Source organism: Diceros bicornis, chromosome 40, assembly GCF_020826845.1.
Source record: "Diceros bicornis minor isolate mBicDic1 chromosome 40, mDicBic1.mat.cur, whole genome shotgun sequence".
In the NCBI taxonomy this organism is placed as follows: Eukaryota; Metazoa; Chordata; class Mammalia; order Perissodactyla; family Rhinocerotidae; genus Diceros; species Diceros bicornis.
Window position 1 is genome coordinate 8,684,899 of NC_080779.1, and position 16,906 is coordinate 8,701,804.

Sequence of the window (16,906 nt, forward strand, 5' to 3'; positions counted from 1 at the left end):
AAATCAAGTGACAGTGCTGTGACTTGCTGAACATTACAATGCTACTTAGTGACACTGCCAAGGATTCTCCTAATCCCAGGTTCTGCATCTTTCTACAATATCACTTCAACTATAATGAATATACTTTAAAAAAATCAATTTAACAACAAAGTTCTACATGTCCTGCATCTATATTCCTCACAACGCAAGAAATTCAGCTTCATTTTAGAAGATTCTACATATTTTAAAGGAGCAATTGGATGTTTATCATATTAATTCATTATTTCATTACTTTATTGGCTAAATCTAAGGGAGATTTTTACTATATTCTATTAGCACAATGACACAAAATAACATCAACTTACTTTTACCATCTATATATACACATGCAATTTTAAAAGTACAGAAAAGCTGTCACCTCTCACATTTACATAGTGATGTTAAACATATCGTCTCTGGAAAACAATTCTATATTTTAAGAACCAGAACTAAACATACTGTTTCTATCTGATTGAATGGCAAGATCCTTTTAGATTTCTCTAAATAATAGAAAAAGGACACTCTATGTGGAGACACCCATGTGTGTCTGTTGTATGTACCTTAACAAAAAAATTTTAAAGATATATTAATATATGAAAAAAGTTGTTCTAAATCTTAAATATTTTTGCTTAAATGCATTTCACAGATTGTTTCAACTACCACTATTTTAGCGACTGGTTAAGTAGTATGGAAAAACCAGTTTCTAAAAAACATAAAATAACAAATGGTTTAATCTGAATACAATGGCACCTAATTTACCTATGTGAAAATTATACAGTGAGCCTAGACTTTTAAGTAGGTAACTGAATTAAATTATAGGTCATGTCTACTCTGTAGAAATTAAATCCTCATGAAAATAATTTTAAAATCCCAAACTAATATTCTGATTAAACATCCAAGCAATGAACTAACCACTCCAAACAACATAATTCATTTAAATACTTACGTTGTGAAAATGTTTATCCCTTCAGATAGAATTACAAAACTGCTGAATGATTCTGTTTCTCTCAGCGAGCTAAATATGCCCCATGTACATCCAAAAAGGTAGTAAAGACACGCTCAAAAATGCTTCAGGGGTAACCTCAGGTGGGTAGTGGGATCCTCTTGCTGAGAACAACAGTTACTCAGGGACAAGCAGGTCACAAGGAGAGAGGGGAGGACCATCTTTAAAAGCAAACAGTAATAATGATTTTAAAAAACCACTACTACAAAAAAAAAGCCCAGGCCCAGATGGTTTCACTGATGAGTTCAACCAAATATTTAAAAAAGAATTAATACCAATTCTTCACAAACTCTTCCAAAAATAGAACACTTTCTAACTCTTTCTATGAGGTCAGTATTATCTTGATATCAAAATCAGACAAAGACATTACAAGAAAAGTACAAATCAGTATCAATTAGACACAAAAACCCTCAGGCAAAAGGCTAGCAAACCAAATCCAAAACACATAAAAAAGATTATCCACACTGACAAAGTAGGATTTATTCCAGGAATACAAGCTTGGTTTAATATCCAAATCAATTAATGTAAAAAATAATAGTAAATAAATTAAAAACCTGTATCCTTTAAGGTATTAGTTAAATTTGATACAGGATAAAACCTTTGATTCTTGTGAGTCTTAACCAATATCTAACACTTGATGTTAGCTCAAGGTCATATTAAAGGTTTTGCTATTAATAAGTAATGTTTCATTGAACAATGTTAAAAAACAAACAAAAACTTGCATTTGCTCCCATCATTCCCAGAACAAATCTTGAAAAAGAAGAACAAAGTAGGAGTACTAGCATTTTCCGATTTCAAAATTTACTACAAAGCTATAGTAATCAACACAGTGTCATACCTGCATATAGATCAATGAAATATAATTGAGAATTCAGAAACAAACCCTCGTATTTGATTTTCAGTAAGGTCAATCGATTTTCAGTAAGGGTGACAAAACAATTCAATGGGGAAACAATAGTTTTTTCAACAAATGTTGCTGGAACAACTGGATATCCACATGTAAAAGAATGAGGCTGGACCTCTATCTCATACCACATATGAAAACTGCCTCAAACTGGATCAAAGACCTAAATGTAAGAGCTAAAGCTATAAAACTCTTAGGAGAAAACTTGGGTGTAAATCTTTATGACCTTGAATTAGCAATAGCTTCTTAGGTATATACAAGAGAAGTGAAAAATATGACCATATAAAAACTTTCACACGCATATTCATAGCAGCATTGTTCATAAAAGCCAAAAATGGAAGCAATCCAAACGCCCATCAAATGATGAATGGATTGAAAAGAAATGTGGTACAGGCATACCTCATATTATCGTGCTTTGCAGATACTGCATTTTTTACAAGACTTTCCACCAGCAAAAAGATTACAACTCACCGAAGGCTCAGATGATGGTTACCATTTTTTAGCAATAAAGTATTTTTTAATTAAGGTACGTACATTTTTTTAGACATAATGCTATTGCACACTTAGACTACAGTATAGTGTAATCATAACTTTTATATGACGGGCAACCAAAGAATTCGTGTGACTCGCTTTACTGCAATATTTGCTTTACTGCAGTGGTCTGGAACTGAACACTCCGAGGTATGCCTGTATACCCACACAATGGAAAATCATTTGGCAATAAAAAAGAATAAACTACTGATACATGATACAATATGGATGAATCTTGAAAACAATAAGCCAACTGAAAGAAGCCAGTCACAAAAGACCACATGTTGTATGATTTTGTTTATATGGAATGTCCACAATAGGCAAATCTAGAGACAGAAAGTAGAAAGTAGTTGCCCAGAGCTGGGGGGGATGGGGGAAGTGAAGAGGGAGTGCTAAAGGATACAAGGTTTCTGTTACAGGGTGAGGAAAATGTTCTACAATCAGACTGTGATGGCTGCACAACTCTGTAAACAGATGAACAACGGGAGAACCGTACTCTTTAGATGGTCTGTGAATTATGTCTCAATAAAGCAGCTACCCAAAAAAAAGAAGAAATAAAATAGCGAAGAACTTGTCTCAAAAGAGAAGATTTAAGAGAACAGAGATTATATTCCTATTTGGAAAACAAAAATCTATAGTATGACTACTTTGCCAAGATACTCACTATTCTCTTATCTTTTTAAAGGATACATGAGGAAGGAGAAGATCTTATTTTGTTTTTTGTCCTTTTCTTCATTTCTTAAAGAACTCATAATTTTTTGAGTATCCAAACATTAGTTACTTTTTGTCCTTCAATTCTTCTTGAAAATCACAGGTTTTTGAGTATGCAGCTATCTAGCTAAAAATTATGCAATACATTCTGGATACTGTTAGGTGTCCGTTATCTATGAAACGAGGCACATACGAAGAAAGAACACCAATTCAAAGTTTAAAGTCTGAGAGCTCTTCCCTTTTCCCTACTTCCATATGTAGACATGATGCTTATCCATTCTGTGCCTCAGTCTCCTCTTCTAAAAATGGAGCAATATTTGCATTCCCCATGACAAAATTAGTGCTATAAAATTATAGTTTTCTTAATATCCCCAAATACTGTCCAGATTACCACAAGGTTCAAAAACAGGACAGCAGCTATGAGGTCCATAACTCCAAATCACCTAGATCTAGAAGGGCAATAAGAAATCCTTCTGGTTGAGTCAAAAATGTTGGTCTGGTGCCTTAAAGAGATACTGAAGTACCATTTACAAATAATTAGGAAAGGTATACAAAAAGATGGGAATTAAACTAAAATGCATAAAATCAGAAAATGATCAAAATATTTAAAATCATCTAAAATGTTAAATCCATACAAAGACGTTATCCTTCAGATAAGTATGAAACACCATGGGACGTTCTATGTTACTTTTTTAAAAATTAGAACAAGCTTCAAAGTTGTTAAATTTAGGTTCCTTTGCTAGTTATCCTGGGATGTCTAGCAAAACAACATGATTGATTATTACTACTTTGTCAGGATTATAACAACTCAAGAGTGGAACAGGAATAGAGTTCTAACCCTAATTCTCAAATCACTTAGAACATGCCCGCCTCTGAAAATTCAAATATATAGTTAGTTGATAAAAACACCAGGCTTAGGTTTAACTATGGTATTTCCTATAATTAATTATGGTATTTCCATTCGTTTTATCAGTTTGTAAGAAAGCTGAGTTTAAGACTACACGACAGGATGTTTCCAAATCCTGTATAAGCATTCATAATGGCTCCTGTGCCTTGAATCAAGGAAAGTATCCATTTCTTGTTAAAATCTAAAACTCACCATACTTTATAATGCTTCAAATACAGAGTAGCATCTCTCTTTGAAAGCATGGTTCCAATCTGCAACGTACAGTGGCATTTTTCCTTATTCCGACAATTTGATTAAAATTTACACGGAGCTAAAGGGCTCAGGCTGAAGAAAAGTGCTTTTTTTTTTTTTTGTGAGGAGGATCAGCCCTGAGCTGCCAATGCCAATCCTCTTTTTTTGCAGAGGAAGACTGGCCCTGGGCTAACATCTGTGCCCATCTTCCTCCACTTTATTAGGGACGCCGCCACAGCATGGCTTGACAAGCCGTGCATTGGTGTGCACCTGGGATCCGAACCGGCAAACCCTGGGCCGCCGCAGCGGAGCGTGCGCACCCAACCGCTTGCGCCACCGGGCCGGCCCCTGAAAAGTGCTTTCAATATCTAAAACTCTACAGCAATTACTTTTCCAACAGAGTAACTGTACTTACATCAATATCCTCTTGCGTAAAAGTTTCTGGATCTTCTCCCATCATGTTGGCTAAATGTCTCTTTCCTATGTTGAACTCTTCAATCTGCTTTTTAATAAAATCCACTGTGTAAGTTTCACGTCTCAAGGCTGCAACATTTTTCTTTGTTGTTACAACTGTGGTATGTCTTAGCCTTAAGATCTAGCAGAAAATATAAATGGAAAGAAAAGATTTTAAATTTAACAATGATCTTATAGGCCACTGTCTCTAAACAAAACAAGATATTCAAACAGTTTTCTTTGTATTATAGTACTCAGTTGGCAGGAGTCTGGAAACAAGGTGAAAGATCTATTAAGAAAGCTGTTAGAAATTGTCCCCTGCTCAAAAGCTCGCTTTTAAAAGCCTATACTTACAAAGCAGTTTAAACTACCAGCATTTTAACAAATTGAAAATAAAAATACTTTTAAGTGATATGCCACTTCCTTATCTACTACCAACAACCATATTTGATAGTGAGTGGTCAATGTCAGCTAGTTGTGATATTTGACACACATGGAAGGAAAAGTAGAATGTCACTCCCTTAAAAAGAGGCAAATGTACATGTAGACAGAAACTAGCAAGCAAATGATATGGGAGTCAAGGGGCACATACCTAGAGTCAAGGGGCACATACCTGAGAACAGTATCCTTAGCCTAGAGGTATCACCTTGTTTGAGGGTACAAATACAGCCTATCTTTAAAAGCCTTAAAATAATAGGTTCAGTTTAGCTTGAGACTTTATTCCACCGTCTTATTTTAAGCTGACACAATGAAGAAAGTGCTTCACTCAACATTGAGAAGATTTCTTACTACTAATTCGGCTCAACAGGCTAACTGTAGAAATAAGGGCTTTCACATCCTTTTAAACTATCAGTAAGGATATCACACTTGCTGCTGTTGATACTTTGTATTCTGTGGCCCTAGGAATTTCCCCCCAAGACATTAATATTTCACCTGCAATAAAGGGTGTTAAAGAACCAGAAAAATGTTTTCAAATGATCATTCAGCTGCATTCAATTAGCTGGATATAACTAGAACAGATCTTTCTGGTACTGGCTTTTCTCAAAATCTTAAATCTGTGGTTCTCAACCATCAACTCTGTCTCAACAATTTTAAACACTCTTAAGCAATACTCAGGCTTTAAGAGCTACAATTCTTAGTAACTCCTTCACTTCCCTTCTCATAAACATAAAAATTCCTTTCACATACCACCACCACCACCATCTCTCCCTCATCCATTCCCTACCCTTTTGAGAATCAGAGATTCAAATAACTCTACAGTAATTTGTCACCACAGCTACAAGAGAAAATGGGAGAAAATTACAGGACAAATAATACTCAATAGTACAAATTATGTTCTTAAACTCTCACAAATTAAAATAGTGATAAAACAATTCCTTGCTACTTTTTAACAAGTAAGAAAGGGCAATTTAAAATTCCATGAAACTTTATAGTTCATTCTTCCTCAAGAGAGCTCAGAGGAGTGTCTCTTTACATTATTAATCAACAATTATATTTTCTTACTATGCATTATAAAGATACAGTGTCACTATCAATGAGTACAAACATGACCAAAACTTGCTTATGTATAATCAGCCTGCCCTTTACTATAGGCAGAGCCTGTTTTTACACCCCTGCTACCTCTCCCCACAGCCAAGAACCACCAGCACCAACTCTCCCATTGCAGTATTTTTTTACCATCTTATGTTTTTATCTTTTCCAGGCTTTAGTTTTTATTTTTTATGATTCCCTATCTTCTTTGAACAATGGAAAATGTTGCTGCTTAGATTCAAAGTGAATAGAAAATGCTTTTGTGCCCCAAGAATCATGGCAAAGGTATGAATTTGGGAGAGAAACATAGCAGTCATACAGTAGAGGTAATTCTCCCAAATGTTCCATTGCCAAAAGATGATTACACTGCTGGTTTTGTAAATAATACGACTAACTGTTTTTGTCTATAGCTAAAACAATCTATTTATAATACAAGTGAACCCACTACACTTCCCACCCATCACCAACTGCAGCCCTCAGGAGAAATGAGTCTGCCAGTGAATATAGCTCCATTCACTGAAGTAACAAATTCTAGAGGAAGAGCAAGACCAGTGAGGAAAGAGAAGAATTCAATTTTGGGCATGACGAATTTGAGATGCTTGATGGACATCTCAGGAGAGGTGGTGAGGAGGCAGATGGCTCTGTGAGTCACACAAGAGAGATCTAAGCTAGAGATACAGTCTGTTAATAATCAGCATTGGACATGATGTTGACACCATCAGAATAAGGGAAATAGCGGGCATTAGGGTTAGAATGAGAAACATCTCTTCTATGCAAAGCAACAAAACAGTCTGTGAGGGAGAGTAGGCAGAAAGGTAAGGTTAGTTATGTCTTATGGCCATTATTTTCTTTGTGAAATAGGACATGAGATGGTCTGCAGAGTAAGGGGTGATAGGTCTGATGGACTAAATACTTCAAGAGCAATGATACAGTGGTTATAAAATGTAGACATAAAAATTAAAGGAAAAAAATCTAGAAAAAACATTAAGTATCCATTTATACTGGATACGGCTAGAAGAATACCAAAGAAATAGATAGAAATCCACATCTATACAGTATCTATTTTCTTTGTCAACTATCTTTTCATTTCCTATATATTTCCTTTGTATGTTTTAGTGGTATACTCAATGCACTATTTAGTTCAGGAGAGTTCTATCTTAGGGCAGATTGTACCCTTCAGCATTATAAAGTGTTCCACTCCCACGCAATACTTTTATGTTGAATTTAATTCTATTGGATCATAATACTGGAACCCTTTCAAACTCCTATCTGCATTTCCCTGAAAAATCATTGCCCATATTTTTCTGTTAAATTTTGAGTCATTTTAAGTTTTGGGTTTTTTTGACCCAATCTGAGTTTTTTTTTAAATACTTGAGAATATCCCATTTAAACGAGTTTTAATAGATATCCTGTCTTATTTTTGATCTTATTTCATCTTTATATTTTTTATGCTTCCTTCCTGTTTTCCTTCTTTTGCTATACGATCTGTAGTTTTTTTCACTTGTCTTTTGATCTGGCAATTTGGACAGTATACAGCCTGCTTTTATTTTACTTGTGATTATCTCTATATGCCTCTGAATAAAATGTTTAAATGTATTTCTCCTAGTAACTTCAGGAAAAAAATATCCACTGAATTCTCCCCTATTTATTATCTTCTCTTCTTCCATCACAGTAATTATGTTATGATGTCCTCCATACATATCAGCTTCTCTTCAAGCTTATTTTTTGTCCTTTTCTTCTGCTTTCTTTATGACTTGTAAACTTTTACTCATGTTCTTTTTCTCCCTTTTCTGCACTGTCATTTGTGCACCCACTCTGAATTTTTAGCTTCTTATATCATTGGTTTATCTTCAAAATTCTTTCCCTAACAGTTTCTTTTAATCATATCTTCCTGTCTTACCCTGTTTCACAGAATTCTCCCTCATTCGATATTTTTTTTAAATGTCCTTGACAATGTGAAGTAGTTATAGTAAAATAACTCTTCCATTTTGTTGAGTAAATATTTCTTTGTACTTTCTTCATCTCTCTCTTCTGCATTGTTCCTTTCCTTCTTTAGTTGCTAATACATTTTAGCATCATCTCAAGCAAAAGAGTTGATTAGTGGTTTGAAGACTCATTTCTTCACTTGACGTAAAATTATTCTGAGTCTGTCTATATTCTCTGGAGTTTGTGACATGAGGTGGCAGCTTTCTTAGTCTTAACATAAATGAAGCTTAAAAAATATTTGTAAAATTTTTTATTGTTGTTCATTTAGAAAGCCTCTTTTTTTAATTAACACGTCCCTAATTTGCTATTTTTCATAAAATCTCTTTAGAATCTCTAAGATCTTTTTAAAGACATTTGTTCACACTGCTTAAGAATATGACATTCTGAAAATTCATAATATTTATTAAAGTTACAAAGCCATCACAGCATCAGTACCAGACTACTGGATATATTTATTAAACGTTCTGAATTATTCCAGCAATGAATTCACACAAAAATATTAACATTCAAAGAAGTCCATTATTCATTAGTACGATCCATTAAGTAAGATGAGGCTGAGTGACAACCAGGTCTTTAGCTAAGAACAGTAGGAATTCCTGGAAAGAATCCACTTTGCCTCTGTTAAGTACAATTCCCAACAAAATTTTCTACAGGTTCTATTTCCAGCTGAAAAGCTGTGATAGAGAATTTTCCTCAGACTTTGTTTTTATGGAATAGTATAGCTACAACTTGACAGATTTGTTTCTTTTTAAAGATAATCAGTGGGTCAGACAACTATAATTTCAATCAAGCACGTTGCCCAAGAAGCAGACACATTCTGACAGAGCAGTGATGTCCCAAATTTGGCCAAATGCCAGTGCTACACACTACTTGAAGGGTATTACAGGAGTACAGAGGAGTTTCGTTTTTGTTCAACCGGATAAAAACGGAACAAAGAAGAATCTGCTGCTCATTTGAATAGAAAAGGCAAAAAAAAAAAATACTTGGAGGAATAAAAGAAAAGGTAAAGACTGAAGTCAGATTAGAGAAAATGTGGATAGCAAGAAACAATATAAGGACTCCAAAAGAGTGATTATAGTAACCTTTTTGAACAGGTTTATACTTCTATCAACTAGAGGTCTCTGGATGCAGCAGAAGAAACTGACTTTGCTTTACTTAAGCAAAAGGGACATTTCTTAGAAGGCTAATAGGGGCCCACAGGACTACACTTGAAGCAGGCAGCGTCCGAAGCATCTTTGGAGCTAAAACGCAGGAACTCCAATGATCCACAGCAAGTTCACTGAAGTCAGAACGTAGCCATTAAGATAAAATGGTATTCCAACCATCCTAGTCTCCCTCCTCAAGACCTCAAGGGAGGGAATATCTAATGGGGCTATCTCGGGTCAGGTGCCCCAGATTATAGTTCCACTGGACTGTGTCCAACGGGCAAGAACTCATTCCTCCTAAGAAAAGTGGGGTGCCATTATGAAGGGGAAATGGATGCTAGGTTAAACAAACAAGGAAATCTACTATACTACTTAAGCAAAATTCACCATTTATATTCATTCCACAAACTGCTATAAATTAAGAGACTTAATATACTTATCCATCAAATATTATATACATGGACCATGTTTGAATCCTGATTTAAACAAACCAACTATAAAAAGTTATTGTTGGGACAATCAGAGAAATGTGAACACGGAATGGATAATAAACAAACCAACTATAAAAAGTTATTGTTGGGACAATCAGAGAAATGTGAACACGGAATGGATAATAGATAACATTAAGAAATTACTGTTCATCCTGTTAGATATGTTCACAGTGGCATGGAAGCTAAAAAATCTTTACCTGTTAGAGATGCATATTCAAGTATCTGTAAGTAAAATAACAGAAAGTCTAAGATTTACATTAAAAGCCTCTAGGAAAAAAAGGAAGGAGACAGATGAAACAAGATTCGCAATTGTTGAAGCTGGTTGACATGTACATGGAGTTCATTATATTATTCTATTTTTGTATATGCTTGAATATGCTTTATTTTTCATAATAAAATTCTAAAAAGTAAACTATTTTACGAGTTCATTTAACAAATTTGAATGGGTCAACTACTACGGGCCAGGCTATGTACTAAATTTTAACAGAAATAATTGTAAAGTGGAACTGAGTGGTGTTAAAATGAGAATGTTGCTATACTGAGATAAGAAAACATGAAACATGTAAAAGACGCAGTTTTTTTATTTAAGTTACTAATCTCATTTGGCAAAAAGTAACATAACAGTTGTTCACATGTACACAAATGTGCACACACACACGTATGCACCCACATATCCCTATACAGAAGAACTCTTCACATGTTTAATTCAAGAAACAGTGAGCATCAGGAGGTTATCTGTAGGCATTAGGCTAGGTATCATAACGGGGACAGAAAGGTTATTTTTCTCAAGAGGTTTACAAACCAAATACAGGGGAAAGACTTAAATACATGAGACATAGATAATGAAAAAGAAACACATGTGAGTTGTAGGCAGCTTCCAAGATAGCTCCCAGGGATTCCTCTGCCTGGTACTCATGCCGTTGTGCAATCCCTGGCCCTTGAGTGTGAGCTGGACATAGTGACTTGCTTCTGACGAAGAGAACACGACTAAAGTGACAGCATGTCACTCCTGAGATTAGATTACAAAGACTCTGTCTTCCCTCTTTTTTCACCCTCTCTAGATCAACCTGATGGAAGCCAGATGTGATAAGCTGCCCTACAGAGGCCCACGTGGCAAGAACTGAGGGCAGCCTCTGGCCCAATAGCCTGCAAGGATATGTCTCCTGCTAATCCCCACACTGAGCAAGCTGGGAAGTTGATTTCCACCCTCCAGCCTTGAGATGACTGTAGCCACAGCCAACACCCGGAATGCTGCCTTATGGGAGGCCCTGGGCAGAAGACCCAGGAGCCCCTGCGCCTGGAATCCTAAACCACAGAAACTGTGAGATAACAAATGTCTGTTGTTTTAAACTGCTAAATTTTGGAGTAATTTGTTACCCAGCAATAAATAACTAATTCATTCATCATCCTAATAACAAGGAAGCACAGTACAAGAAAGTTTACGTATCTTGTTTTATAAGGAAAAGAGAGGTGGGAATGATGGTAGTATCTATTATCAAGCTCTCTTTAAATAAGAAATTTGTAAACTGCTACATAAGAAAAATCAAATTTTAATGTCCCAGTATTTTCCATAATTAAAGCAACGAGGAACACACTAAATCTATCCTTAAAAGAACAAGATGAGATCTCAAAGGGAACAACATATCCTACCAAAGGGGTCTTCTTTCCATTGCTAATAAACTGGGATTTAAAAAAAAAAAATTATCAAACATTATCTTGGGGAAAACATAACTAATTTACAAAGCTGTATAAAGCATCTGTTACACATGCAGGTCAATTTTTAAATTTGTTTTTCAAAGAGTTTTTTAGCACTTTATCAATAAAGTTTAGGACATTATAACCTCCAGGAGCCCATAAGATGAGATATGAAAAGAACAGTTAATTAAGACAGAGACAACAATGTTTGTATAATAAAACCAAAATACACAAGGGCTAAGCCACCAAACGTCATCAATCGTTCTTCTCTGGCAGCCAGTCCAATTCAACAAAGGCATACTGGCTCACTAAAAATGAAAACTTTAAACACTAAGAAAGTGCTTAGTAGAAAATAAAATTAAGAGGACATATTACTGATATTTTGTAGCAATATTTTTCAAAATATAAATTGGTCTACTGCTCTTATTATTAAAGTTGTAAATACTATAGAAAACTAAATTAGCATTCCTACAATAAACTATACTAATAAAGAATTTAAGGATTCATGGGTAATCTTTGTAGTACATCATGACTGTCAACTGCTATAATAAGACCAATGCTACTTTCTTTTGTGACAGATTAAAAAATTCGAGTACCTTAGCACAGCAAAACAGACCATAGTCTGGATGCTGCCAAATATTCCAATCCCGTCTCACCATTCTCTCACCAAATATTACACCAATTATAATTGCTATAACCAATTATTTGTTGTTGCCAGAATCCACTGACTCTGGAATCTCTGTCCCTTGTGTACCTATTACATCTTGCTAGAACAGAATCTCTCTCTTTTTTCATATAACTCCTAATTACTCCTAAACACTCTCCCATCACCTCCTCTGAGAAGCTGCCCACCACTCTACCCATTACAAGTTATGTGAATAAGCCACTGCACTTCTGTGCTCTTCTGTATTTACCTCTGTAAAGCCCACAGTACGCTGTACGTACGTAGATCTCTGATATTCAGAGGTTTATAATCTGAGAAGTTTGGCCATTCATGAGTAAAACTCCCTCCCCCACCCCAAATTTGGGACACTCACATATTTGCACTTGTGTTGAGGCATTAATATGAAACATGTATGCCACAAGATTGGGATGCAGGGGGAATTCTGCTGGTGAGGGTCCCCACTGAGCACCCAGGAGTTGTAGCTTAACAAAACTTGTTTCTTCTTCCCTGTTGCATCAGTGTTTCTCAAAACTTTTTTGACTGTGACCCACAGTAATAGCTACTGTTTATATCACCACCTAGTACACACTTATACAAATAAGCAAAATGCAAAAATACTTAGCCTGTATGAGATGCACTTTGATTATTACTATTATTCTATTCTCCCCACTCTCTTCTTTAAGTCGTCTGTAACCTCTGAAGAGATTTCATAACTAATCGGTTATGATCCAAATTAAAAACAAAAAACAAAGAAACAGGCATACTATTTCAGCCACTCATGAAGTGATTAAAAATTTTGTGGTTTTATGAAACATGGCCCCAAGAGAAATATAGCTATTAATGTTAGAGATGGAAGTGAACAAATATTTAATATTTAAGACAGACAAGCTCTGTGCCAAAAAAAAAAAAGCTTTAGGGGCCGGCCCGGTGGCGCAAGCGGTTAAGTGCGCGCGCTCCGCTGCGGCGGCCCGGGGTTCGCTGGTTCGGATCCCGGGCGCGCACCGACGCACTGCTTGGCAAGCCATGCTGTGGCGGCGTCCCATATAAAGTGGAGGAAGATAGGCACCGATGTTAGCCCAGGGCCGTCTTCCTCAGCAAAAAAAAAGAGGAGGATTGGCGGATGTTAGCTCAGGGCTGATCTCCTCACCAAAAAAAAAAAAAAAAAAAAAAAAAAAAAAAAAAAAAAAAAAAAAAGCTTTATAAATGTCTTTAGCCATACACATGGAGTCATTAAGGGTCTGAGGGGGCCAGTTAAGTCTTTCAGTTGTGGTAAAATATATGCTGTGGTGGTATTCAGGACTTTGGGGATTCAGCCATCTTAGGACCATCCCTTAAGAGTGCTAAGGGTCGATCCTGTTTGGTAATTGTTTGACTATAATTTGTTCACTTCACAGTGCCTGGCTCAAGTAAAGTGCTCAGTAAACATTTACCACATGAAAAAAAAAAAAAAAACTCTAATTCAAGAGTGGTCAGGGAGATGAAAATTAAAGTAACAAGGAGAAATCATTTTTCATTTTTCACTCATCTTATTGAAAAAATAATAATACCTACTGCAGGTAGAAAAAGGGGCACTCTCAAACACCAATGATGGAATGTGAATTGCCACAGCCTTTTTGGAAAGCTATATGGCAATATCTATTAAAATTTAAGATATAGACATCCTTTGCAGCAATAACCTCACAACTGGAACTCTCTCCTACAGAAATAAAAGCATCAGCATCTAAGAATTATACCAGGATGTTTACTGAACACTTTATTAGTGGGAAGAAAATGGAAACAAAGCAAATGCCCTTTGTTAAATTAACTTGCATACATTCATACCACATAATATTATGCAGCAGTTAGACACATAACAGGTGACTTGCAGGGATTTCTACTAAATATGTAAGTTAGAGAAGGAAAAAGTAGAACAGGATCCATTTTTTTGCAAGTATCCACATGCATGTATGCTTGTCTAGGATTAAAAGAACACAAAGACAGAAAAATACATAGGTTCAGGAATTCAAAGGAGGGAGAGAAAGTTAGCACCCCTCCCCCCCAACAACACACACAAACATTTAGTGTCAACAATAAAACATTCTGTATACTATAGTCCCTTTTATAGATAATTATGTGTATACAGGAAGGATATACTCAAAAGAAATGCATGAAAAAATAAAAACTTTCAACATATTGTCAAGAAGTCAACTATCATAATCTAAAACTATATGCAAAAAGGAATACTATCTTTTTCCTATATTATTTCTTTTATATTTTAACCCAAATCAACCGATCCATCCATTCATTTAGCCATCAAACATTTGTTTTTATTATTTTTTTATTGGAAAATATTTGGTACTGTTTATCACTTTCCCTCCTGGAAACATTCTCCTGTTTTCCGTAACACCACACTGTCTGGTTTTTCCCCTAGTTCTCTGGCAGCTCATTCTCAATCTCTCGGGGGTCCTCTTCCTTGACTGTTTGTCCTTCAGGGCCCTGTACCTCTGCTTATTCCTGATTCAGCACACCCTCCTGAGGTGATCTAACTTATTACCATCTACAAGGCAATAGACGACTTGTAAATCAGTTCTCTTCTTGAACTACAGACTTGCCTATCTATGGGCCTACTGGAAATCTCCACTTGGACATCCCAATTATAACATAATAAATACAACTGTATCCAAAACTAAACTTCCCTCTCAAATCTCGTTCCTCCTTCTGAGATCCCATGTCAGTGAATGGCATCATCATCCAACCAGCTGTAAAGCTGGCTTCCTATTGCCCTCAGAATTAGACGAAATGTACAAGTTCTGGTCTCCATCTCTCCAGAGACAAAGCATTGGGAAAATTAAGAAAACGGAAACTGCATACATGCAAAGCACTTTTAGAAATTCACTGTTTATCCTCTCCACTGTGTGACTTTCTCCGTTAAGTCTTCCAGGCCACTGCAGGAGTCCAGTTCTCATTCACCCGCCCCGGCGCGGCTCTCCTCCCCTCTGGACCGACACCACACCTCGGCACAGGCTTCCCTTAGCCTGGCAGCCGAGTCAAGGGAGGTCGCTGTAGTTCCGTCTGCAGACACCTTCCCCCCTCACTGCATGCTGCGCAAACCACAAACAACACGTAGAGTGGCCGCCGCAAAGCAATAACCACTCCTCCTCTCTCAACCTCAGACCTCTACTAAATACCTAAGACTCCAGGGTCCGGTGTGAGAGCACACGAGACGCCAGGGGAAGGTGGCGGCGCCGGCTCCACATCCACGCGCTACAGGGACCAGCGCTTCCGCTTCTCCCGGGCCTTACCTGGGATCCGGTACCTGTCTGCAACTCAGCAGCCGCGGCTTTCCAGAGGCCTTGTCCCCGGGCAAGACTAACCCTACTCCCAAGAAAGAGGCGGTAGGAAACTGCTGTGCCGCAGAACACACAGAGAGCCGCCATGTTGGCTGCGGGAGACCTGAGGCCTGCGCAGGCGCCGATGGGCGCCGCGTTCCCGAGGCTGTCGGGAAGACGAGCTTGCCGGAAGTCTGAGGCAGGGGGCGTGTCCCGCGGGGCGAGGGGTCTCGTCGCTGATTGGGTGCGCGAGCCCGCGGGGCGTGTCCGACTCCACCCCTGGCATGCGTTGACTGGCCAGTGGGTCATGCAGGTTGGCTTCCTTGATCTTCTGTATCGCTTGGATTTGGTCGCTCTCCAAGTCGTGTTGGTAGCAGTTTCACGTGGCTCTTTATCTAGCGCTTCCTTCCCATGCCCAGTGCTGCACCTCGAGCCGGTTCTCCCTGAACCGCGGGACCCTCGCAGCCCGCCCGCACCTCCCTCGTCCCTTCTGTCTTCACCACGCTGCGACACAGACGCTGCTCTCCCCAGCACGCAGGAAGGCACTCCAAGCCTCGGTTCCTGTCTGCCTGCCTTCTTAGCATGGGTTTTCCTTCCTCTCTACCTTGCCACATTTTTCAGGGTTCAGGGTCTTCACCCTCCTCCAGCAACTGCCAAACCACTCTAGGTTCCATGGCACTCACTCTGACATTGTTTCTTAACTGGATAATGCACAGGCTAAATCGGAAACCGGTGAGGACGAACCTTCTTACTCAGAACCTTCTTACTCATCTTGACGCGTCACTCCCCATAGTGTTAGTACTAAGCTTTACTTGAAGCCCAATCACAACTAAATAAATAAGTGTTGAATAGAGATGAGTGTTGTGGGAGATCAAGATTTGGCCACCCTGAAATATATCTCTTTACCTTGATTGTTTTCTCTGAGGGACATTTGACCTCCCCCACTAACTGCCTAAAGAATTTGACATGGTGGCTCCTTCCTGGAACAGATCTTCTATCATGATGGCTATAAAGATAATGTAGGATAGAGGTTACAATAGCAAAGGCACCAAGCCTCTTTTATCAAAAACTCTGTCTCTCCCTGACCACATTATCTATAGATGACCCCGAAAAGAATTGTCCTCCTGCCCTCTGAAGTCCCAGGCCACTACCGGCCCCCAACACGCTCCTCGCCTTTAGCTGCAATACTTAAGCAAGCAGCTTACACAGAGGGACGAGTTGCTCATTTCTGAGTTTCTCCCATGTATACATGTTATTAAACTTGGTATTATTTTCTCCTGTCTTGTTAATTATTTGGCTAGCCATAAGAACCTTAAGGAAAAGGGCAGA

General features: G+C 37.7%; 1 protein-coding gene across 2 annotated transcripts in view; it reads right to left on the minus strand.

Annotated features, from left to right (window-relative positions):
* The window catches only part of MRPS9 (mitochondrial ribosomal protein S9), a 72,884-nt gene extending 57,170 nt beyond the window's left edge, over positions 1 to 15,714 (minus strand). Inside the window, exons 1-2 of one of the 2 annotated variants that reach the window (XM_058534377.1) lie at positions 15,551 to 15,714; positions 4,721 to 4,900 (exon numbers count right to left, since the gene is read on the minus strand). In XM_058534377.1, coding sequence (XP_058390360.1) covers positions 4,721 to 4,900; positions 15,551 to 15,685 — 315 coding nt within the window. In that variant the 5' untranslated portion in view covers positions 15,686 to 15,714. The remainder of the gene's footprint in view (positions 1 to 4,720; positions 4,901 to 15,550) is intronic. The other variant, XM_058534376.1, reaches the window with a different exon arrangement.
* Between the last annotated feature and the right edge of the window lie 1,192 nt (positions 15,715 to 16,906).